A 27,592-nucleotide genomic window follows, 5' to 3' on the forward strand; every position below is an offset into this window, starting at 1 on the left:
GATCAGTTGCTCTGAAACAAAACAGTAACTTATTTCTTTCAGTTTTCTTGGGAAGCTTATTCTCACATCAGGTGATAGAGCTAGCTAGTCTACTGCTATGACGCCAGTCATATCCAAGTTAAAAGATTGGATTTCAATTGACGATGCCTTTACTAGTTATGGTAAAATCGTGCTGTTCAAAATGTGCGTGTCGATCGTGAAATATGCAACCAATAACCTGAATGTTGTGCCAGGAGCAATCGATGAGTGTGTTTCAGTAAGATTTAATCATGTTGACTAAACAAGAATATGAAAAATTTATAATTCAGCATCCACGTTTTATTCTAGAAATCATGGAGTCAATTAAACTATGTAGAAAATCTGCCAAATATTGGCTGTCGAGAGATAAGGGTGTTTTTCAGCTTTATGAAATTCTAATCCGCTAGAATCAGGTGAAAATCGCCTGTGTTGGCTACTTTGAACGTAGTTCGGTGCAGCGAGAGGGATCACAGCTCACTTGATCATAGTGGAAACTGTTCATCTATTTAATTATTTTTTCTACATTCCGAACGTAAAAGTGAGGCTCTCCCTAACTGTAGTTTATTTTCAGTTTAATAATTCATGGGGGTAAGTCTATATCTATGATTATTCACAGTTGTTGTCTTCGGTTTGCTTATCATTTGAGTCTCATTTTATAATGAAATTATTGTATGACTATTAAGTACGTCACGATTTTATAGTTCAGCCTTCTTTGCAAAGTATATTATTTCTAGCTTACACTTTACACTACCTGAGGGCACTTTCAGATATGGCAATTAGAATGTTTGCAGATGGCTTATACAGCTGGTAATTCTTCAGAAAGATTATACTTCCGTACATTCTGCAATTGATTGTCATTATTTCGATTACATCTTTCAGTTGCAATGGATTTGATCAAGATGGAAGTCGAAGTCGACCCTTTGGCTTTGCAGACAAGTGATAATATAGATCTAGGAGACAAGAAGCCTGTGTCAGAGGTAAATTAAAATTCATTGTTTATTTTATATATGCGACATCAGATTATATAATATGACATAAGTATATCGCACATCTCCCAAATTATATTCAGCATCAGAATATAAAAGACAAAGCATTGTGCTTTCGTCTTATTTAATATTATGTTCAGTGTTGTACTACAGTCTAGTATATACAGTCACAAAGCTCAATACGTAGGAAATATGCATCCATAGATAGTTGCTAAACACTGGGATCGCCACTATCGTCTCATCACATACAGTGCGAAACAGTAGGCCTACCGGTACCGGCACAGTCTATTGTTCCTAGTATCCTCAAAACTCAATATTCATTACTGTATAGACTGGATGTAGTTGTATATACTTTTCTAGAGGTCTGACACTTTATCTATGCGTTTCTAAACCGTTTAGGGAGGGAGAAATTGAGTATGGAAAGACAACGATGGAAGATTATGAGCATAAGGCCCGTAACACACTTGCACAGTTTTCGCCAGCGAGAAATGTGTTGCAAGAAAATTAAAAAATTTATAACATGGATTCAAATGGACGTCCACAAACTGGAAGAGATTCTCGCTCGAGGCAAAAACCTCGCGCGAGTTTCTCGCTGGAATGGTAGCTCAGTGAATTTTCTTGACACTTATCAAAGATGTTTGACATTTATACTGTTTATGACGATTAAATGTAGAAAAAGATGTCACAGGTGGCGATGAATTGTATTGTTTTTATTTGAAATTGAGGAAAGATGGCTGATAATTGCAGTCAGAAACTTATCGAACTTGTACGATATCACCCATAGGCTTATTTATATGATACACGGGATGAAAACTATAAAAACACGAAACTTAAAGAAGAAATCTGGAGATAAATATCAGATTATCTGAAAATAAATAGGGCTAAATTTTATTTTGATGAGATTTAATAGTATTAATTAAACATTTGAAGTGTATCTATGTCTTAACAGTTTACATAATTTTAATCAGAACATAGCAAAGAATCCTCTATCATATCAAGAATAGCAAAAAACTGTGATCCATTCAATCTGAAATAACGCCTAAACGTATCATCATTCAAATCGAAACCAGTGTCCAAAACTCGCCCTTATTTTCGTAAGATACAATGTGATTTTCAGATATTTCTGGCTTTAATTTTAGGCCTACTTTTTCTTTTCATTAACAAAATATTTTCATGTAACTCCATTTCCTCATCATCTGAATACTCAGATTCAACATAGCGTTCGTACGTAATTTGTAAAGTACGACTTACAGGTTATATAGCGTATTTAAGTACGACAATATACGTACATACATATCCTATAATATTTCTCCCAACGAGTCGTTACTATAATCAGAAAAATGCTTTCTGCATGAAGGCAGTGCATAGATGATCATAGCGAGGTGTGATCTGTGATAGCGAGAACTCGCCAAGTGTGTGGACGAAGTATACTTTTTAGAAGTATTAGTTTTTATTATGTGTTAGGACATAGATTTAAATTAAATAACAATAAAGCAGACTCTAAGGTTAGTTTAAAATGCTTACTTTCCTCCTACAAATAAATAAAGTTCCCTTCCGTAACCATTGCTAAGCATGAGCACTTGTACTGATGTTTTCTTGTTAGTTGTAGTCAGACATTCCTCCACCACTCTGACATTATCGGAGTGCCAGTCGAAAGATCAGACCTCTTCGTATATAAATTGAAGAATGATCAGGTCTCTTGATTTTAAGTATGGTTTGTAAACTTTGATTGTAGTTTCTTTTATTAACAATGCAAATTTTAATTCCTAATTTTGTACATTATCACTAACAGCCTATGTGATTTCTACAACTTGACGTCATTTTGAAGTGTAGTGACATGAGTAAAAATTCAAGTGATTCCGGAAGTAAATTAAATAGCTTAAGAGGATTGAAGGACAATACAGAGATGGGATGCTAAAGTGTTTTTGTGAGTGCAAGGGATGAATTATAAAGAGAATAAAAAAGAAAGCGTGTCTGTAACAGTCACAGGTGAAGGTAATGATTCTGGTCCAGTGAAGGTTAAGGTTATGGATGATTTTGTAAAATATAATAGATTATAAATTAGGAGAGTCTAGTAGAAAGTTAAGACGATACAAATAATGAAATTAGGCGAGGAGTATGGTGGGGGAAGCTAGCCAGGATAACGAATCATAGCATGGAGAAAATAAGTGACATAAGAAATTCTAACACGCGGAGAAAACAGACATAATAACGATCCGATTGCGTAATGGCGTATTACGGATTATCAACAAGTATTATTAGAAACAGAGTGAGTTCGATGTAAGTGAACTGTAAATCAAGAAAGGAGTTGTAAAAGTGTCAATTTTCAATGAACTAAATTAATGTATCGTGTTTTAAGTGTGAAATACACATCAATTTAGATGGGGACAGAAGTAAGACATTATATTAAATAGTGAATGATTGTAAGGGAAGAAGATACAATAATGTGAGAGTGCAAGCAAGAAGTATAAATCTAAATTATAAGAGAGTCTTACATACTTACACTTATTTACTTACTTACTAGCTTTTAAGGAACCCGGAGGTTCATTGCCGCCCTCACATAAGCCCGCCATTGGTCCCTATCCTGAGCAAGCTTAATCCAGTCTCTATCATCATATCCCGCCTCTCTCAAATCCATTTTAATATTATCTTCCCATCTACACCTCGGCCTTCCCAAAGGTCTTTTCTCCCTCCGGCCTCCCATCTAATACTCTATATGCATTTCTGGATTCGCCCATACGTGCTACATGCCCTGCCCATCTCAAACGTCTGGATTTCATGTTCCTAATTATGTGTGGTGAAGAATACAATGTGTGCAGTTCTGTGTTATGTAATTTTGTCCATTTTCCTGTAACTTCATCCCTCTTAGCCTAAGCACCTTATTTTCAAACAACCTTAACCTATTTTCCTCTCTCAAAGTCAGAGTCCAAGTTTCACAACCATACAGTACAACCAGTAATATAACTGTTTAATAAATTCTAACTTTCAGATTTCTTGACAGCAGACTGGATGATAAAATCTTCTCAACCGAATAATAACAGGCATTTCCCATATATATTCTATGTTTAATTTCCTCCCGAGTATTATTTATATTTGTTACTGTTGCTCCCAGGTATTTGAATTTTTCCACCTCTTCAAAAGATAAATTTTCAATTTTTATATTTCCATTTCGTACAATATTCTCGTCACCAGACGTAATGATATAGGCCTACTTTTTCTTTTCGGGATTTACTTCCAAACCTATCGATTTACTTGCTTCAAGTAAAATTCTCGTTTTTTCCCTAAGAGAGTCTACAAAAGATATATCGGTAATGAATGTAATTTTGGCACCAGATACAAAATTGCGAGGTCCACATTACATGGATGTACAGTAAATATTGACATGAAATAATTATATAATATCAACTATAACGTCATTCTAAGTAAATATCAACATGAACAACTTTAGAATTAATGTAGTCCAGCAGATGTAACTTCAATTTCTTAGACATTTGTAGCAAACAAAGATCCTACTTGTTGAGCATGTTACCTAACTCTTTTTTATACTTACATACATACGTGTTCTGCTCTAGGGCAGGTATTTCACTGCAAACTCAGCATTCTCCAGTCTTTCCTATTTTCTGCCTTCCTCTTAGTCTCCGCATATCATCTATACATCTAATCTCGTCTACCTGATATCTTCTTCTGTCCCGAACTCTTCTATCGTTCATCATTCCTTCCAATGCATCCTTCAGAAGGCTGTTCCTTCTCAGCCAATGACCCAACCAAATCATTTTTCTCTTTCTGATCAGTTTCAACAATATTCTTTCTTGACCTATATTTTACATTCTCCTCCATATCCACATTTCAAATGCTTCTGGTCGCTTCACTACGTCCTAATATCCATGTTTGTGCTCCATATCAAATCACATTATTATTAGAGACTATAGTCCACACCTGTGGAGTAACCGTCAGCACGTCTGGCCACGAAACCAGGTGGCCCGGGTTCGAATCCTGGTCCGGGCAAGTTACCTGGTTGAGGTTTTTTCCGGGGTTTTCCCTCAACCCAGTACGAGCAAGTGCTGGGTAACTTTCGGTGCTGGACCCCAGACTCATTTCACCGGCATTATCACCTTCATTTCATTCAGACGGTAAATAACCTAGATGTTGATACAGTGTCGTAAAATAACCCAATAAAATAAAAAAAAATAAAAAAAGAGACTATATTCTGTACATTAGCAACCCAGTCGACACATCATATTGCCTTGAATTGTAATTTTTAAGATTTTTTCGTGATACTTCATGTGGGTTGTAATGTCCCAAAAATGATGTCTTCTATGACGGGGTTCATCAGTATTTTCGTTGTTTATATAAAATAAATTCTCATAAATTGAAATTCAATCTCAAAGTTACATGAAAAACCAATATAATTGTGAGTAGAGCCCATATGTTTGGCAAAATTCCTATTTTACTGGGTGGAAATGAATCATTATTTCCATAGATATAATTGTGATTTGGAGTAAATTATAGTGGTAGCACAGTCTAGTATATACAGTCACGAAGCTTGGAGTTTTGAGGGTCCTAGGAACAATAGACTGTGCAGGTACTATTTCACACTGTCTGTAATGAGGCGATGGTTGCGATCCTAGTGGTTACCAACTATCTATGGATGCATATTTATTGCGTATTGAGCTTCGTGACTGTATATACTAGACTGTGGTGATAGGGCCAATTTTTATTTTGTCTATTTTGCGTTTTTAAAGTGTTTCTTAATAAAAAAATTTTTATGTCATTTTAAAGCAATATTTCTTGTTTATTTTGCAATATTCTTTTCAATTGTAACGTAATGTGTATGAAATTTAAATATTTGAAACTATGACTAACTTTACTTACAATCAATCAATCAGAGGACATTATGGAGAATGTCGACACCATGTCGATTTCACAAAACGCTTCCACTCTATTCTGCCATTTGCTAGTTCCTCCCAGTTGGTAATTCCCATTTGCACCCATTCCTCCTGAATTTCATCTTTCCATCTATTTCGAGGTGTTCCCAGTGGCCTTCTGTTTTTAAAAGTGTTCATATATATTCGCTTTGCGCTGCTGCACTCATCCATACGTATAACATGCCCTCTCAATTTAACCTTCTGGTCCGTATTACATCTAAAATTCGCGTTTGATTATAAAGTTTGTGAATATGATTATTATGTCGAATTTTCTATTTTTTTTTTAAGTGGACAAAAATTGGACGAAAAATTTTCCTCAACTCTTTGTTTTCAAAAACCATTACCTAATTTGTGTTTTTCCTTTTTATTTAAGCTCCGTGTTTCCGATCCATATAATACCTAATATAAGTTGGATTAGTGTTTTGTACAAAATGATTTTTAAATTTCAGGTTAAATTCCGGGAGATAATTTGTGAACAGCATAAAAAGTTTTGTTTGCATTATGTAGTCTGTTAAGTATATATATAAATAGATATAGACAACTTTACTATCAGTAGTAAATAAAAGTAATTTATTTCGGTGCTTAATCTGCTGATAATCGTGCTTTAATACTATTGGTGTAATATGAATAATGATAGACAATCCACAGTTACAAATATAATATTGTCATGTCTTCACAGTACCAACAATCGGCTTTATAATTTTAAATATTAAGCTCGTTCTCATGGAAGTTGTCACATAGCATTTCCAATCGTTTGCTTTCATATTTTCAAATCTTACTATTACAGTTTTGTGCTACACGTGTTTATTAACCTTGAAATTAGCAGCCTATCTCTGATGTACATTCCTCATTTATGATGTCACTTGCTTTTCCAGGAACTGAATTCGTTGAATCTGCCCCCCTCGACTGAGATAAAGATAGAATTCAAGGACTGCAGCTGCCCCGTTTCTTCAGAGATGAAATGTGAAGAAACGTCGTTGCCATTTATTTTTCCTGTGGTAAAGAGGGAAGCTGCGGTAAGTGTGAGCCATGGGGTATTGTAGCTCTTCTTCTTCTTCTTTTTCTTCTTCTTCCAGGCTTTAACTCAAATTATCGTCGTTTCTGATTCCATTTTATTCAGGTCTTTGGCAGTGCTGTTTGTCACTTCAGAGAGCTATGGTCCTTCTCATTTCTTTGTATCTTTCTTGTAGAACAGTTTCCATTTGAGAGATTTCTTAGGCTTCTTTGATTGAATTGAATAAAGTAATTCTGGTAAATGTAAAATATTCACCGGCCACTGAACGAATATTCCACACTTTTATCACTGCAAACGTGGCACTATAAACCGATTTTCAATACTTTTATCACAACCACAACACATTTCAATTCTTATTGTCCTATACATATAGCATTATCACTACATCAAGACATTTAATATATCACAAAACATACACCGAACGAACTAAATGTAATTTTTATGAAGGTCGTCATATTTTCTTCCTGGAATTACGATCCATTTCCATTAAATAGCTACCAACACGAGTAGCAGGTTTGGCAATACATGCGAACGAAATGATACTAAATATGAACAATTTTACTACACGTGTGTAGTATTATGTGACAGGTCAGGTTAGGTTTGATTAGATGTGTATTATGTGACAGGTTAGGTTCAGTTTGATTGGGTGTGTATTATTATGTGACAGATTAAGTTAGTTTTGATTAGATATGACTTAGATATTAGATATAGATATATGACAGTTTAAGTTAGTTTTGATTAGATATGTAGTATTATGTGACAGATTAAGTTAGGTATGATTAGATATGTAGTATTATGTGACAGATTAAGTTAGTTTTGATTAGATATGTAGTATTATGTGACAGATTAAGTTAGGTTTGATTAGGTATGTAGTATTATGTGACAGATTAAGCTAGGTTTGATTAGGTATGTAGTATTATGTGACAGATTAAGTTAGGTTTGATTAGGTATGTAGTATTATGTGACAGATTAAGTTAGGTTTGCTTAGGTATGTAGCATTATATGACAGTTAAGTTAGTTTTGATTAGATATGTAGTATTATGTGACAGATTAAGTTAGGTTTGATTAGGTATGTAGTATTATGTGACAGAGTAAGTTAGTTTTGATTAGATATATAGTATTATGTACAGATTAAGTTAGTTTTCATTAGATATGTAGTATTATGTGACAGATTAAGTTAGGTTTGATTAGGTATGTAGTATTATGTGACAGATTAAGTTAGGTTTGATTAGGTCTGTAGTATTATGTGACAGATTAAGTTAGGTTTGATTAAGTATGTAGTATTATGTGACAGACTAAGTTAGTTTTGATTAGATATGTAGTATTATTTGACAGATTAACTTAGGTTTGATTAGATATGTAGTATTATGTGACAGATTAAGTTAGTTTTGATTAGATATGTAGTATTATGTGACATATAAAGTTACGTTTGAATAGGTATATAGTATTATGTGACAGATTAAGTTAGTTTTGATTAGATATGTAGTATTATGTGACAGATTAAGTTAGGTTTGATTAGGTATGTAGTATTATGTGACAGATTAAGTTAGGTTTGATTAGGTATGTAGTATTATGTGACAGATTAAGTTAGGTTTGCTTAGGTATGTAGTATTATATGACAGTTTAAGTTAGTTTTGATTAGATATGTAGTATTATGTGACAGATTAAGTTAGGTTTGATTAGGTATGTAGTATTATGTGACAGATTAAGTTAGTTTTGATTAGATATGTAGTATTATGTGACAGATTAAGTTAGGTTTGATTAGGTATGTAGTATTATGTGACAGATTAAGTTAGTTTTGATTAGATATGTAGTATTATGTGACAGATTAAGTTAGTTTTGATTAGATATGTAGTATTATGTGACAGATTAAGTTAGGTTTGATTAGGTATGTAGTATTATGTAACAGATTAAGTTAGGTTTGATTAGGTATGTATTATTATGTGACAGACTAAGTTAGATTTGATTAGATAAGTAGTAATATTTGACAGATTAACTTAGGTTTGATTAGATATGTAGTATTATGTGACAGATTAAGTTAGTTTTGATTAGGTATGTAGTATTATGTGACAGATTAAGTTAGGTTTGATTAGATATGTAGTTTTATGTGACAGATTAAGTTCATTTTGATTAGATATGTAGTATTATGTGACAGATTAAGTTAGTTTTGATTAGATATGTAGTATTATGTGACAGGTTAAGTTAAGTTTGATTAGATATAAGTATTATGTGACAGATTAAGTTAGGTTTGATTAGATATGTAGTATTATGTGGCAGATTAAGTTCGTTTTGATTAGATATGTAGTATTATGTGACAGATTAAGTTAGTTTTGATTAGATATGTAGTATTATGTGACAGGTTAAGTTAAGTTTGATTAGATATAAGTATTATGTGACAGATTAAGTTAGTTTTGATTAGGTATGTATTATTATGTGACAGACTAAGTTAGGTTTGATTAGGTATGTAGTATTATGTGACAGATTAAGTTAGTTTTGATTAGATATGTAGTATTATGTGACAGATTAAGTTAGGTTTGATTAGGTATGTAGTATTATGTGACAGATTAAGTTAGTTTTGATTAGATATGTAGTATTATGTGACAGATTAAGTTAGGTTTGATTAGGTATGTAGTATAATGTGACAGATTAAATTAGTTTTGATTAGATATGTAGTGTTATGTGACAGATTAAGTTAGTTTTGATTAGATATGTAGTATTATGTGACATATAAAGTTAGGTTTGAATAAGTATGTAATATTATGTGACAGATTAAGTTAGTTTTGATTAGGTATGTAGTATTATGTGACAGATTAAGCTAGGTTTGATTAGGTATGTAGTATTATGTGACAGATTAAGTTAGGTTAGATTAGGTATGTAGTATTATGTGACAGATTAAGTTAGGTTTGCTTAGGTATGTAGCATTATATGACAGTTAAGTTAGTTTTGATTAGATATGTAGTATTATGTGAGAGATTAAGTTAGGTTTGATTAGGTATGTAGTATTATGTGACAGAGTAAGTTAGTTTTGATTAGATATGTAGTATTATGTGACAGATTAAGTTAGTTTTCATTAGATATGTAGTATTATGTGACAGATTAAGTTAGGTTTGATTTGGTATGTAGTATTATGTGACGGATTAAGTTAGTTTTGATTAGATATGTAATATTATGTGACAGATTAAGTTAGGTTTGATTAGGTATGTAGTATTATGTGACACATTAAGTAAGGTTTGATTAGGTACGTAGTATTATGTGACAGTTTAAGTTAGGTTAGATTAGGTGTGTATTATGTGACAGGTTAAGTTAGGTTAGATTAGGTGTGTATTATGTGACAGATTAGATTAGGTTTTATTAGGTTGTATTATGTGACAGGTTATGTTCAGTTAGATCAGGTGTGTAATATTATGTGACAGGTTAAGTTAGGTTAGATTAGGTGTGTATTATGTGACAAATTAGGTTAAGTTTAATTAGGTGTGTATCATGTTACAGATTAGGTTCATGCAAATCAAGATTACAGGTATAACTCCCTGTAAAGTTGATTTGAATAATTTCGAGGGAAAAATTGTTCCGGAGCCGGGTATGGAACCCGGAACCTTTGGTTTATCGTACCAACGCTCTACCACTGAGCTACCCGGGAACTCTAACCGACACCAATCCAATTTTTCCCCCTATCGGTGAGCTGCGCGGCGGGTATGCGCGAACGGTCGTTATTTCCTGGATCCCCCTCGTAATTAGCTTGCTGTTCAGTCTGTTATTACCAAATATATTTATTCCCCTTCTCCATATTTAAAAGATGCAAAATTAAAAGGACTACCTTCACTTGGGTACGGGTTTATGGCGATAAATCACATATATCACTGGATTTTAAATTCTTTGTAATGGGTTTTACAGAAACATACTTTTTTTTGCTGAAATTTGAGTAATCGTCGGAATATGGCGTCAACACCACAAATGACAGTGCAACTGATTGCAAATACCCTGAAAACTAGTGTGCGGTATCTGAGGTTATTCATTCTATATAAGCAATTATTTTGTCGCTTAGGAATTAACTATTGATGGAGGAATATCTCTCCCGAATTAATGGAGGACATAAAGCTTATTGTGTATTTTTCAATACCATTACACACTATGTTCCCAAGTGTTGACTAATATAAAAATTAAGAACACATTCCATAAGGTTTAGTTTTTATGGTAATATATCTGACACATGACTATGCCTCTAAGAATTTTAATCATAGTTGTGTTATTTGCTCTCTATTTTCAGGAAGAGTTTTGTGGCTTCGACGAAGTACATGACGTACTGAAGGTGGAAGTAGCAGCAGAGGAGAATGAGGCCTCCACTGAAAGGTAAGTGTGTTGTACCATTCGTCCATTGCTACTTACTTTCATCGCTTCTTTAAAATGATTATTTATCACTTCCGTTTCTGATCAGGTAAAACAATATCTCTTCCATATGATTATCGTCATATTCACTGTTCAAACTTTATTCATATTGAAATAATAATAATAATAATAATAATAATAATAATAATAATGGCTTTATTTAACCTGGCAGAGTTAAGGCCGCAAGGCCTTCTCTTACACTCAACCAGGACTAAAACTTGCTTTCACAGTTGAACATAAAACTGGATCTGAATGAAGTAATTACATACTGATACAATTTAGGTACATAATGAGATCAAAAGAGGTAGTTACATAAAATTTACCTCATAAAATAAAAATAAACATAGTGGAATATTATATGTTGTTGTTCTTGTTGTTCTTGTTTTCTAATGCCAGGCGTTTGACAATAAAGTCATTTGACCTCTTGCACTCCAATATTTTTCAAAGATATTATCATGACCAGCCACTGAAGCACAGATTTTGAGGTGTTCCGAATCCATTTCTTGGTTTGAGTTGCACAGTGGGCAGTTAGGGGACTGATATATTCCAATTCTATGCAGGTGTTTGGCCAAACAATCATGGCCTGTTGCCAATCTAAATGCAGCTACAGACGATTTTCGTGGTAAACAGGGAATTAACTGTGGATTTTGATGCAGAGAGTTCCATTTTTTCCCTTGGGATTGTGTTATCAAATTTTGTTTGTTGAAGTCTAAGTATGTAGATTTAATAAATCTTTTTACAGAGTAATACGTAGATTTAGTAACAGGTCTGTAAGTAGCAGTGCTGCCCTTCTTTGCTAAAGCATCCGCATTCTCGTGTCCCAGGATTCCACAATGGGATGGTATCCATTGGAATACAATTCTTTTATTGAGTGATATTAATTGAGAGAGCATTTTAGTTATTTCTGCTGTTTGAGATGAAGGTGTGTGTTTAGAGACTATTGATAGAATACCTGCTTTGGAGTCTGACAATATAACTGCATTTTTAAATTTATTGATGTGGCATAGAAGATTCCTGAGACTTTCCTTATTGCAATGATTTCACCATCAAAACTTGTTGTTCCATATCCAAGTGGAATATTATATAGAATATTTTAAAAATATTGCTGCTACTACTACTACTACTGCTACTACTACTACTACTGCTGCTGCTACTACTACTACTACTACTACTACTACTACTACTGCTGCTGCTGCTACTAATACTGCTGCTGCTACTACTACTACTACTACTTCTACTACTACTACTACTACTACTACTACTACTAATACTGCTGCTGCTACTACTACTACTAATACTGCTGCTGCTGCTACTACTACTACTACTACTACTAATACTGCTGCTGCTACTACTACTGCTACTACTACTACTAATACTGCTGCTGCTACTACTACTACTACTGCTGCTGCTACTACTACTACTGCTGCTACTACTAATACTGCTGCTGCTACTACTACTACTACTGCTACTACTACTACTGCTGCTGCTACTACTACTACTGCTGCTACTACTAATACTGCTGCTGCTACTACTACTAATACTGCTGCTGCTACTACTACTGCTACTACTACTACTAATACTGCTGCTGCTACTACTACTACTACTGCTACTACTACTACTACTACTACTAATACTGCTGCTGCTACTACTACTAATACTGCTGCTGCTACTACTACTACTAATACTGCTGCTGCTGCTACTACTACTAATACTGCTGCTGCTGCTACTACTACTACTACTGCTACTACTACTACTACTACTAATACTGCTGCTGCTGCTACTACTACTAATACTGCTGCTGCTACTACTACTAATACTGCTGCTACTACTACTAATACTGCTGCTACTACTAATACTGCTGCTGCTACTACTACTGCTACTACTACTAATATTGCTGCTGCTACTACTACTACTAATACTGCTGCTGCTACTACTACTACTACTGCTACTACTACTACTACTAATACTGCTGCTGCTACTACTACTACTAATACTGCTGCTACTACTACTAATACTGCTGCTGCTACTACTACTACTACTGCTACTACTACTACTACTACTAATACTGCTGCTGCTACTACTACTACTAATACTGCTGCTACTACTACTAATACTGCTGCTGCTACTACTACTACTAATACTGCTGCTACTACTACTAATACTGCTGCTACTACTAATACTGCTGCTGCTACTACTACTACTACTACTACTGCTACTAATACTGTTAGTACTATTGCCTCTTCTTCTTCTTATATACAACCCTGGTTGACTTTGACCACTGGACGACAGCTTTCCATCATGATGTGTCTGCCACTAATAATTTCAATTATCTCATAGTTTCCAAGTCTTTTGTAACTCTGTCTAAACATCTTAATTATGGTCTTCCTACTCTCCTCCTACAATATCATGTATTATTCCTTGTAGCATTATTTTTGGGGATTATATGTTCCGCAATTCTGTACAGGTGTCCTAGCCACCTCAGGCTTTGGAATTTTACCAATGTGCCTATGTCTTGCCCTCCAATAACATTATGCAGTCTTGACTGTTTTGTATTCTCCAATCGATTTGTTCCCTGAAGAGTCCTTATATTCTCCGTAAGATTTTTCCTTCGAAAGATCTCAGAGCATTGTCTTCTTTGCTGATTAGAGGTCATATCTCTGATCCCTAGGGCAAATCATTGGATTATATATATTTATATTCATTCAGTTGAGTACAGTTGAAATAATTTGCACTTTTTGAGGAGAAAAAAAAACATTAAAAAATAAAATTTTTATTGTTTTAATCTAGTGCATTGTCCTTAACCCATATATGCCCAGAATAATTTTTTGTTTGCAAATTTAATAAAATTGAATTCCTGAATGCATTAGCATTTATGAACGTAGAATATTCAGAAATTTTTGTTATCGCATTTCTAGTTCCTGAGATATGATGTGTTGCGAAAACGCATCACCTGGCATATAGGGTAGCAATTATTACTCACATTGTGTTTTTAATATGATGAATTAATAATTAAATAAGACGACATATTTTGACCTAACCTATTCTATTACCATGCACAGAATGTATTTTACATGAACTGGGACATTATTTCTGAAAATTAAATTCTTGAAAATATTTAACACTGGAAGAAACAAGATGAAAAGTTTTCATTTTATCTCATTATTTCTGAAAAAAAAAATCTTGGAAATATTTAACATTGAAAGCAACAACATGAAAAATTAACATTTTACATAATTAGAGACATTATTTTTGAAAAGTAAATTCTTTGCAAGCAACACCTTGAAAAGTTTATATTATTTACATCGTTAGAAACATTATTCCTGAAAATGAAATTCTTGGAAGCATTTATAATGCAAAGCAATGTCACATTTTAGACATCGTTTAGTTTGACACAACAGTCACGACAGAATTGTCATTCCAGCGACATATCAGTAATTTAGAACCTTCATCGTACTTCATATCAAGGGAACCTCTCTGTTTTCTTCATATCAGCCAGATTTGTTAGTGGACACTTCTGTCCCTGTAAGGCCCATACCTATTTCTTTGAATCTATCTACAACGTTCAGTGCATTTCACTAAATGAGGAAAATGAAAATTATGCATACAGTAGGCAACACTGCGAGACAATAAATCAAGTATTGACGAGGCTATGATACTTTATTTTGGAAGACATAGACTAAAACAATTTATGCGAGGGAAGCGAATTAGGTTTGGCTACAAAGTTCACTTTCTCACATAAGTTCATCTAGAAAGGGCCTCACCTTAGACAACCTATCGCTCTTGTCAAGTTGTGTGTTGCCATTTAGATGAAGGTTTCTCATTATTTTATCAAATCTATTGCGTCTCATAGCTCTGACTAAATTGAATCATTTCTTGTGTCGCTGCTCTCTTCCCAGTATATTCGACAGCGTGGGACTTTAGCATATCCACTTACAAAAAGAATCCCAAGGAATGTTTTGAAATCATTTGGGGAAAAAATAAATTTATCCCTGCCTTTCTGCACCGCATACGCAACACTTTGGTTTACAATATCAAGTACAAAATTTTCATGGAAAAATAATTGAAAAATATCAATTGGCAATAAGTTCTTTTCATGTTGGGATTCGACTCACAATTTTCAATTTCCTCATTTACTTTTCTTTTCAGTTAACAGTAACTTGGTAAATCACTCTTTTTCCATTTTCTTACAGTAGTCCCTTTATCTCCTGACAGGCTCTGATATTTCACGTATTTCTGCACCTTCTAGCATCTATTCATTCTGTGCCTGATTTTATATTATTATATATATTTTTCCATATAATGAGGACCATTATCCCTTCAGCCCCCAGTTGATGACAATTTAGATTATTTATGTTTCCATCGAAGTCCTCGTCAGCACTGTCTTCATCGATATCACTTCTAGCTTCCGGTGGAGATATAAAAATATCTGTAAAATCTGCCTAAATTTTTGGTTCTCTTCCATGACTGTCATGTCATGTACACTCAGGCCCCTTGAATATAAAACACGAATAGAATAACTGTTTCATGCGAAAAATCGAATTCCATAAGTAAATATATATAATTATTTCACTAATCTCAGAAAGACAGTTTTGATATTCCATGTGCCCAGTGTTGCAAGAACGCAACACCAACATTCAGGCATACATTACAGAAGTAACGTTTCATGCAATGTCCAGCTACTTTTACAAGAAGTGTCCTAAGAGTCTTTAGATTGTAATATATACAAGAAAAGGTATAATGAAATTATAAAAATAAACAAAAATTGTATTCCTTTATGACAGTCCGCAAACACTTCAACACTTGTAATAAACACTTCTTTTCTTCTCAAGTATTGCGCCAACAATGAATCAGTTACCAAATGTTTTCAATAAACCAGGTCTACCAACATCAGTATAATAGATAATATGTGCCATAAACTTAACAAATACTAAAAACCATATTTCACACACGTTTAATAGCAAAGAAGTAAAATGTTGCGAAAACGCATCACCGGGATAATATGGGTTAATGTTATATAAAATTAAAGGTTATCAACGTATTTTATATAACATACAATCTTTAACAACGTCGTTGTTCCTGCAATAACTCCTATCTGCATAATATAACATTGTTCAGTAGCAGGAAAAACACATTTATTCATTCTATGGCAGTGGTACATAGGAGTTCGTGAATTCTTACATTTTGGAAAGAAATATAATTACATATAGGAGATTTTATTATTTGCCTTATCACTATATAAGTTATTTAAAAGTCCACACCTGTGTAGTAATGGCTAGCGCGTTAGGCCGCGAAACCGGGTGGGCCGGGTTCGATTCCCGGTCAGGACAAGTTATTTGGTTGAGATTTTTTCCGGAGTTTTTCCTCAACTCAATAAGAGCAAATGCTGGGTAACTTTCGGTGCTGGACCCCGGACTCATTTCACCGGCATTATCACCTTTATCTCATTCAGACGCTAAATAACAAAGATGTTGATAAAGCTTCGTAAAATAACCTACTTAAATAAAAAAAAATAATAGAGCAAAAATATGAAAATCGATAAATATGTCACACAGGAGTTATTGCAGGAACAACGACGACATATTATATCACGTCATGACCTTAATACGAGCTGGCCACTATAATGCACGCACGATTCTTAATGTTAAAAATAATTCCTAAACTGTACATTAATCAAAGAATGAAACTTCCTATGGACTTATGCTATATAAATATGATTGTATATTTTGTGGTTGTATTAATTGTTATCCATTGTGCCTAGGTTATAGGCTGATAAGATTTTTTCATAACAGTTTTGCAGATGCCAATGGTAGAATTGTTTCGTCACAATACGACAGTATTACAAATGAAGACGACGTGACTATACAACATAGTCTGAAGAATTGCCTTTATTCTGAACAGCTGGCTCAGGCAGATATATGTGCAAAGTCTCTCTCGCAGTCGGCTAACCTAAAAATCCATAATCACCCACATATTCGCGAGAAAGCATTTAAATGCGATGTCTGTGGAAAGGCATTCTCGTATAAATGTAGTCTTAAAAGACATGTTGTGAATCATAGTGGGGAAAAACCATACAAATGCGATATCTGTGGATTTACTTGCTCTCAGGCTTCTAACTTAAAGCAACATAAACGCATCCATAATGGTGACAAGCTGTTCAGATGCGATACATGTGAAAAGTGTTTCTTGTTTAAATGTAGTCTGATAAGACATTTACGAACGCATACTGGGAAGAAACCATACACATGCAATGTCTGTGGAGATTCGTTTTATGATTCAGGTCACTTGAAACTTCATGAAGTCCGTCATACTAGGGGCAAGGAATTTATATGTCATGTGTGTGGAAAGAATTTCTCCTTAAGATGTAATATGATAAAACATGTACGCAAGCACGGAGACGAGAGACCATACAAATGCGACGTTTTTGAAGAGAGTTTTCTTGAATCGGGTGAATTAAATCAAAGTGAACGCCGGAATAATGACGTCATACCATTCAGATGTGATGTGTCTGGAAATTTTTTCTCTCTAGAGGGTGAATTAGAACAAGTTAAACCCCGTCTTACTGGCGACAAGCGGTTTCAATGTGATATTTGTGGAAAGTGTTTCTCGAGATCGTTTTATTTAATAAGTCATACCCGCCAACATACCGGTGAGAAACCATTCAAGTGTGATGTTTGTGGAAAGTATTTTCGTATTAAAGCACTTCTAAAAAAGCATTTATTTAAGCATACCGGCGAGAAGAAATTCAAGTGCGATATTTGTGGCAAGTTATTCCCCGAGTCTTTTAATCTGAAACGTCATGTACGGCAGCATACCGGCGAAAAACCATTCAACTGCAACTTGTGTGGAAAGTTTTTTTCTGAGTCTCGTAATCTAAAAGCACACAAATACCTGCATACGGGCGAGAAACCTTTCAAATGTGATTTTTGTGAAGGAAGTTTCTCGAATTCTACTTCCTTAAGACGCCATAAGCGGCAACATAATCATGAGAAACCATTTTAAATACTGTATTAGGTGACCATTTTGTATGTGGAACGTAAACAGGAGTATTGGGGCCCAGTTTCACCAAGCTTCGTTCAAATAACGCTAACAGCATGTTAAAAATTAATCATCCTGTTAGTGTAAAGGATTTTCACGATCCATTTGAACTATTTTGCTTAGGTAACTTCGTGTTAAGAGCAAAGTTACACGAGTCAATTAGGCAGTATTTGTATGAAAGTTTTCTGAATGGGCTTATAGTTTTGCAGTCATTTGTTTTAACGGAAATTTGTACTTTCACATTGTGGAAGTATTTTTGACTAAAATAGGGCCATACGGCCTTTTCTAACTCTCAGTCAGGTGTACAACTGCAATACAAAAAACACTACAAGTTTACAAAGTAAAGTAAACTACACTATTACACTCAAAACTAAAGTAGATAATCATAATATAATGTAAACAACAAATCAGTGAACATCACAGATACTATGTAAAATATCGAAAGAAAGGAAAATGCGTAACAAAATGTGAAAAGTATGTCTAAATAAATTAGACATACAAAGTATAAAAATATAATACAATAATAATAATAATAATAATAATAATAATACTTACTTACTTACTGGCGTTTAAAAAACCCGGAGGTTTAATTGCCGCCCTCACATAAGCCCACCATTGGTCCATATCTAGAGCAAGATTAATCCATTCTCTATCATCATATCCCACCTCCCTCAAATCCATTTTAATATTATCTTCCCACCTACGTCTCGGCCTCCCTAAAGGTATTTTTCCCTCCAGTCTCTCAACTAACACTCTATATGCATTTCTGGATTCGCCCATACGTGCTACATGCCCTGCCCATCTCAAACATCTGGATTTAATGTTCCTAATTATGTCAGGTGAAGAATACAATGCGTGCAGTTCTGTGTTGTGTAACTTTCTCCATTCTCCTGTAACTTCATCCGTCTTAGCCCCAAATATTTTCCTAAGCACCTTATTCTCAAACACCCTTAATCTCTGTTCCTCTCTCAAAGTGAGAGTCCAAGTTTCACAACCATAAAGAACAACCGGTAATATAACTGTTTTATAAATTCTAACTTTCAAATTTTTGGACAGCTGACTGGATGATAAAAGCTTCTCAACCGAATAATAAAACGCATTTCCCATATTTATTCTGCGTTTAATTTCCCCCCCGAGTATCATTTATATTTGTTACTATTGCTCCCTGATATTTGAACTTCTCCACCTCTTCAAAACATAAATTTCCAATTTTTATATTTCCATTTCGTACAATATTCTCGTCACGAGACATAATCATATACTTTGTCTTTTCGGGATTTACTTCCAAACCTATCTCTTTACTTGCTTCCAGTAAAATTTCCGTGTTTTCCCTAATTGTTTGTGGATTTTCTCCTAACATATTCACGTGATCCGCATTGACAAGCAGCTTATGTAACCCATTCAATTCCAAGCCCTCTCTATGATCCTGGACTTTCCTAATGGCATACTCTAGAGCGAAGTTAAAAAGTAGAGGTGATAGTGCATCTCCTTGCTTTAGGCCACATTGAATTGGAAACGCATCTGATAGAAACTGATCTACACGAACTCTGCTGTACGTTTCACTGAGACACATTTTAATTAATCGAACTAGTTTGTTGGGAATACCAAATTCAATAAGAATATCATATAAAACTTCTCTCTTAACTGAGTCATATGCCTAATAATAATAATAATAATAATAATAATAATAATAATAATAATATTAGTAATAAAATAGTGAAGTACAAACATACAATGAAGACAATATTTTAAGTACACACAGTAAGGAAAATTATGATTATATATATGGACCAAGTTATCACATTATAGATATATATCATTATTGGAAAATATTAAACAAATAGATATAATAAGTTAATATCACTAGAATATAAAAAAATGTAGTGAATACGTGGAAACATGCAATACAATACTTGTCATAACAGTGAGTTAGTTTGGCAGCTCGTCATATGATAATTTTCTGACTTAGATTTGAAAGTTCGTCAGCCCTAGAATTTCGATGGCAGAGAGTTCCAATGACGAGAAGTAGCAACAGTGAAATGTGAATACAGACATGATGTGTGGAGTGGAATTTCTAGTGTGTTATCTTCTTGTGATCTAATATTAATATTATGATAGCGAGAGTGTGAAAACGGACGAATAAATAAGAGGGGCATGAAGTATGCAACAATGTTAATGTCGAATGTGCGCATCTCTGGTATAGTAGCGGACGGTCAATTTGCAAGCCTATATGTTTTAGCTGCACCGTATGTATTTATTCACATTGCAGTGGGTATATACCCGGTGGCAGTGGTAACTAATTACACTCAATAATGACAATAATAAACTTATTAATTAAAAATACAATTAATAATAATACTAATACTTAATACTAACAATAATTAATAATAATAATAATAACAACAACAGGGAATATACTAAATTAAATTAAACGATCACTTAAAATAACAATTGAAATAAATCTAATTTGTATCTTAAAATTAAGATCGAACTAAAACCCACGAGTATGATATGTTTATATCTGCACAAGTACCTTTCAAATTACACTCATTTCGCTGTCAACTCACTCACTGCACTGGAACTACGACACATTTCACTGATTCTATCCTGATTTCACTAACACTTCAAAAACATTTCACTGTTCAAATACTTTGCACTGCCACTATAAACTATAAAGCTTCACTGACAGGAACACGTTTCACTTACACAGCACACTTCACTGACACGACATACTTCTTCACTGATACAACACTTCAATAACAACATATCATTTACACCCTTTAAATACTGTGTATAATTACCGTCTATTAGTAAGGTCCTTAAGCCTATTTTTAAATACATTTTTGGTTGTTGGTAAAGCCTTTAGTAAGTCTGCAGGTAAAGCATTCCAGTCCCTGATAGTACGATTGAGAAAAGAAAACTTTCCAGTGTCCGTCCTCTGTCTTCTTTCGCTCAATTTATAAGAGTGGTCGTTCCTTGAAGAGTAATTTGGCGGCTGCAACCTATTTTTTATTTCTCTCCAGGCAGGCTCACCTCTGTATGTTTTGAACAGTGCGCATAATCGAATTCGCATTTTCCTGTCCGTGAGTGTGTCCCATTTTAATGGTGAATTATTACGACAACACTTGAGAGCCCGTTTTTGAATTTTTTCTAGTGTCTTAATATGTTCTAATCTGTAAGGATCCCAACATGCAGCACCATATTCCATTACTGGACGTACTAGTGTTCAATTTAAAATAGTCATTGCGTTAGTTTCCTATTCCTCTCTGCTAAAATCTGTTTGCTGTGTTGCAAGCATTTTTCAGTAGCTGTCATTGACATTTATAGTGAGTTCAGGGTTGCAAATGGGAGCTGGCTATCGTGGTTTAACAGCTTTGTACGTGGACGCATGGAAAATTCATAACCGAGCTATAAATCTGCTGCCCATTTTAACAGCAGATGCATAAGAACATCCAGTCATAATTCGGTCTAATTTTTAAAACAGTTGTTTTGAATCATTTAACATTACTTTATGGTGTGAGACATGAATTTTAAATCTACATTTGTTCTTTATTCACTATTAAAAATGATGTTAAATATATAAATAAACTTGAATTTTCATATCATTATGTCTATGAGTCCACGCATCTTAGGATCGAATTACAAACGGAGCTTTCAATTTTATTGCTACATAGTTCTTAATGAGATAATCTGTATAAATAAACTGTTGTTATCATTAACTTAGAGAGCATGATGAAAATTGTTCAGATTGTCAATTAATATAGATAAATACAATATAATATTTGTTACTCAGTAAATGACAAATCAATGTAAAAATAATGGCTTATATTATATGGTCATTAAGTTATCTGGTTGAGGTTTTTTCCGGGGTTTTCCCTCAACCCAAGATGAGCAAATGCTGGTCAACTTACTCATTTTCAAATACTTCAAAATTTTGATTCATTATTTCATTACAGATAACTACTTCAAACATAGGGTGTTTCATAGTGACCTTTACAGTTGCCACGTTCAAACGACGTGAGTACTTTTTTATCCATTCCAATCGTACTTTTAAATTTGATAATTTGCCACTTCTATTTCATATTTATATATTTCAGATATAACCCATCAAACATTGGACTCTACTGAACAAGAGTTTCACAGAATATTATGAAGTTTAAAACATAACACTACGTTGTTTCTTATTTTAATATTATTTTAATTTTATGACGTGTAATATCACAATTTTAATTATGGAGATGTTGTACGTCATTAATTTTAAACAGTTCATCTACCACCAATGTAATGACTATACAGTTTGATATTGAGATATTGTATAATTGTGCCTGAAGATGCCTGAATGGGCGAAAACGTTTGCAATATGTAATTTATGTGTACAAAACTTAATGACCATATAATATGAGTCATTATTTTTACATTGATTTGTCATTTGACTGAGTAACAAATATTATATTGTATTTATCTATGTTGTTATCATTATTATTATTATTATTATTATTATTATTATTATTATAAACTATTTGTACATCACTCCTGTCCCACACTCCCTATCTCCAAGCATCTCTGTCTTCCCATAAATTTTCAGGAATATTTCTACATTTCTTTTGCTTCCAATGGGTTTCCAGTTCATCACTCTCTTAGGAAGTTGGCTGTCTTGCATTTGCTTTTCATGCCCATACCGTATGAGTTGCTTTGTCCTCATTTTCTCCCCTATAGTTTGTGTTATTTCCATTTCTTATCGAATTATTTCATTCCCGATTTTTTTCCATTCTTGATGTCCTCTTTGATCTTCCCCAAAAGTCTGTTTCCATCGTCAATAATTTCCTTTCCTTCCTTTTTTCGTCTGTCAAATATGACTCGTATTGTATAATTTTTTACAACAATTGCATTGGAGCTATTTTGTTTTCTTCTTTTCGTAATGTCCTCTTCCTATATGACGCCATTTAGTAAGACATTGCCTTCCTTTAACATTTTTGGTATGGATTTCTATTTCCATTTCTCCATCTTTGGTATTATTATTATTATTATTATTATTATTATTATTATTATTATTATTATTATTATTATTATGACAATGGTACTGGCATGTTAAAAAGATGGAAGTTGGACCATCGGATCGGTGCCCCTTCAGTGCTGTCGTTCTTGAAAAAGGTAACGCCTGTACTCACTCCATTCCACCCACTTTCCTCACACCACGTTAAACAGCAGGCCACGAACCTTGCCGAATACGGATGTTGCCAAACTTCCGTCTAAAGGTGTCATAAATAACTGATCCTCCATGTTACAATATCATTTCTTTCAATCAAAATACATCTTCTATTTCTACATTTCTTAAACCTAAATCCCATGTCTCGAATCACTTTCCGTAGTTTTTCTGTCCAACCTTGGAAATTATTGCTTCTCTCGCAACCTTCAGTAATTTCTTCAATCTTGAAACTACTTTCATCTACAAGAATTAGGTTCCCTTGGTCTGTTCTTCCCTGGAGATTCTAGCTTTTTATTTTCTGCACTGACTCTCCCTCTCTCTCTCTCTCCTCTCTCTCCTGATTCTCTTTATTAGGCGCTCTGACTTGCCTATATAAATTACATAAAATGTTGTATTATTAGTATTAGTTAAGTAAGTAATTTTAATACGTAATTAACTTAAATAGAATAAGCCTCACCTGTGATCGCAGCTGCTCTTTTCGTTGCCTGAATTATAGGAAACATATTGACCTGTTTGTTTCTCTTCATCGCAAAATGTTATTACGTACGTACTTATTAATATTTCTTTCGCCACTCCGTTCTACAGTATTCATGTTAAGTTGACAACACTGGACTGCAAATGCAAATAAACTGTCCCGCAAGAAGGCTCAAAATTGTGAGTAGTGGGGGAGAGAAAGAGAGAGGGATAGGAATGCAGGGAGAGAAATGAATTACCGAGGCTGAGAAGAAATTAGGGTTCAGTTAGCATATCTTATGAGGGCACACATCCGATGGTCCGACAATTCAAAGGAAATCATGTGACAGGAAGCAGAAGGAAGGAATAGGAAAGGAAGACCTAATGAAAATTGGATGAAGTGAGTAAGGAGAAATAATTAACTGAAAAGACTCAACATCCAGATATCTTGAATGGAAACATTTGTGGGGGGGGGGGGGGAAATAAATGAACAGTATGATAGTTATATATATCAGCCGTTCAGAGCGGATGTGATGTAAGTCAAAATGGGTAATGAAGGTTAAAGTAAACATTCTGTAAAATACAGCGCAAAGTAGCAATTAATGTTCATTTTATTTAAACTATTAGTAGTCGGTGGATAGCAAGAAGGTCATGTTAATTGCTACTTTGCGCTGTATTTTACAGAATTTTTACTTTAAAGCTCATTACCGAGTTTTGACTTACACCACTTTTGCTCTGTACGACTCATATTCTTTAATTGAAGGAAACGGCTGTATTTTAGAAAGTCCTGTAATAAAACAAATTGTTATCAGTACTATTATTATTATTATTATTATTATTATTATTATTATTATTGATGATGAAGACACTATACTGGTAATAAACAAACAGTGTTATTGAACGTAATGTTCTTCAAAAAATATACAAAGTCTGTTGCACAGGAGAACTAAGTTTAAAATTATATAAGGAAACAGTACCGTAAAGTGGGGTGACTTTGAACAGTAATTTAGCTCTTTTCTAAATTAAATGCTGTACCCAATTGCGAAAAAACTGTTTAAGTTGTCAATAAATTAGTTCAGTTTTTTCACAATAGGGTACAGCATTTAATTTAGAAGGGCGCTAAATTACTGTTCAAAGTCACCTCGGCGTTCAAAGTCACCCCACTTTACGGTAATGGAAATAAAACGTTATTTTGTTCATGGAACATAATATGTACAGTACATAGGTGGGTTATAATACATTTTTGTATCAGTTTGTGCATTAAAGCCTTATTAAACAACATTTGAAGTTTGTGGACTTGGGATATATTTGAAATCACTCACTTTTTAGTGTATTAAGTGTAGAAAATGACTCAGAAACATGAAGCCTATAAACTGAACTATTCATGATCATACTAACGTCATCCGCATATACAAGTAGCTGTAACCCGTTCAATTCCAAACCTTCTCTTTTATCCTGAAGTTTCCTAATGGAATATTCTAGAGCAAAGTCAAGAAGTAAGTGTGATAGTGACAGTGCATCTCCTTGCTTTAGTCCGCACATACTGAAGAAGAAGAAGAAGATAATAATAATAATTATGTAGAATGTCTTCTTTTGTGGTTTTGGTAATTGTTTAATAATTATTTATAGCCTATTATTAAAATTTTTAAATATGTAATATACATCTTTATATTTAGTGGGCTTTGTACTATATTTAGCGATTTTTTAAAAGCATTTAGTGTATTTCTACAAACTGGAGTTGGCAACGCTGGTCATGGCTTTCTTGATTACAGCGAAACCAATCCGCTTGGTAGAATTATGCGAAGTGAGGATTACTTTTATTTCTTTTATTCGTAGAGGTAAGTCTATATCCGTCAATATTGCCAGATGTTACCTTTGGTGTATTTCTCACGCGTGTGATTTCATGAATGCACATTTCATTATGGTGGGTTTGGGGGAGAACCACTGGGGCGGAGGAAAAACAGTAGACAGAGCAACTGCCGTGAGGCGAGAGTGGGGATAATTTCCCCTGCTGGCGATATGTTCTTTCAGATTTAGCCTTACACTACTTCTGTTCTATTCTGCTTCAGTTCACATCTGGGGATTTAGGTCAGGGTAAGGAATATGGAGCACTATAAGGTAATATTGGAACTTAATATGTAAGAGTAGACTATATAGCCCAAGGTTCAGTGAACTGCTACCAAGCTACTGTATTGACAAAGCAGAAGTACGGTTCAGTCATCGAACTTTACACACAACTTATTACAAAATTGTTTGAGAACGAATGTATTACATAGTGTAAATAAATGTATTGACCTACATATCAATCGGGACAAGTTTTAGTACCCTACTGCCACTTCCAACGGCCTCCTAACGAATATTCACACGTTTATCACTGGGATTGTGGCGCTGGAAATCAATGTAGAACACTTTTATCTTAGCCACGACACATTTCAATTTTTATTGTACAATATAAATGCAATTATCAGTACAATGAGAATAATTCTTTCAGATAACACAGAAACAACTTCGGAAACGTAATTAACAATACCAATTTCACTTCACTTCCACTAGATGACTCTTGAGTTCCAGCAGACGCGTAGCAGGCATGCCAATATCGGCAAACGAAATGAAACTGTGAGGAATGTTACAACAGGTGTGCTAAACGTTAGGAATGTTACAATAGGTGTGTCGCGCGTTAGGTTAGGTTTTGTTTTGTTAGGTGTGTAAGGTAATATGAATGGTTACCACATTTGGTGACACTGGAATAATTCTCCCATTCCACCTCCAATAACGTCACAACGACGGAATATGGCCGCCTTCTTCCTTCAAGTACGATGATTTTCCAATATAAGTAAGGAACCTATTTAGGGCGGGTTGGGTGGGACCACAGCTCTCCAGTGATCACATCGAGTTTCTACTACTCCACACTACAAAACTAAGGTATTTTCAGTGCTTGTTTTTAATTTCCTATGCTGGCAGTACATTAACAAAAATTCACCATATATTGGCCTACATATATTATATACATTTCATTTGGAACTAAATAATTGAATCCATCTTTTTTTTGAAAGGACATGTCACAAATTTCCATGGTGTGAAAATTAATGAAGTTCATAAAAAAATGATCATTATTACAAATGTACTTTTCAAAATATCACAGAACATAGGATAGATACATTATTAACAAACAAACAAAATATTTTTTTAACCTCTTAACTTAATACAGTTTTTTCTTTTTTTCCCCCCCAAAATCTGCATTAATTGACTGGTGCCCTTCAAAAAAAAAGACATACATAGGCCTATACCACAGTCTAGTATATACTGTCACGAAGCTTGAGTTGTGAGGGTGCTAGGAATAATAGACTGTGCCGGTACTATTTCGCATTGTCTGTAATCAGGCAATATTAGCGATCCTACTGGTTAGCAACTATCTATGAATGCATATTGACTACGTATTGCGCTTCTTGCCTGTATATACTAGACTGTGCCTGTACCACAGTTTAGTATAAGTGGATATATTATCCAAAATAACATTAAAATCTGATGGGTTATGTTAGTGTTAACAGGGAGTCATTTCATGTTAGTATAC

The 27,592-nt window shown here is 34.0% G+C and overlaps 2 protein-coding genes and 1 non-coding gene across 5 annotated transcripts in view; 2 read left to right on the forward strand and 1 right to left on the reverse strand.

Moving 5' to 3' along the window:
* The first annotated feature begins 336 nt into the window (after nt 1-336).
* On the forward strand, nt 337-18,906 carry LOC138692074 (zinc finger protein ZFP2-like). Its single transcript, XM_069814983.1, has 5 exons — nt 337-606; nt 898-995; nt 6,805-6,945; nt 11,209-11,291; nt 17,117-18,906. The coding sequence occupies exons 2-5, from the start codon at nt 903-905 to the stop codon at nt 18,324-18,326; spliced, it is 1,527 nt and encodes a 508-aa protein (XP_069671084.1). The 5' UTR covers nt 337-606; nt 898-902; the 3' UTR covers nt 18,327-18,906.
* On the reverse strand, nt 10,510-10,581 carry TRNAI-GAU (transfer RNA isoleucine (anticodon GAU)). Its single transcript has one exon. It is a non-coding gene; the product is annotated as a tRNA-Ile (tRNA).
* A 1,268-nt stretch (nt 18,907-20,174) lies between the features above and the next one.
* LOC138692075 (zinc finger protein ZFP2-like) overlaps nt 20,175-27,592 on the forward strand; it is a 39,642-nt gene continuing 32,224 nt past the window's right edge. For 2 of the 3 annotated variants that reach the window (XM_069814984.1, XM_069814985.1), the window contains exon 1: nt 20,175-25,859. In XM_069814984.1, the coding sequence (XP_069671085.1) occupies nt 25,775-25,859 (85 nt within the window). In that variant the 5' untranslated portion in view covers nt 20,175-25,774. The remainder of the gene's footprint in view (nt 25,860-27,592) is intronic. The other variant, XM_069814986.1, reaches the window with a different exon arrangement.

This window comes from Periplaneta americana, chromosome 16 (genome assembly GCF_040183065.1).
Source record: "Periplaneta americana isolate PAMFEO1 chromosome 16, P.americana_PAMFEO1_priV1, whole genome shotgun sequence".
Taxonomy (NCBI): Eukaryota; Metazoa; Arthropoda; class Insecta; order Blattodea; family Blattidae; genus Periplaneta; species Periplaneta americana.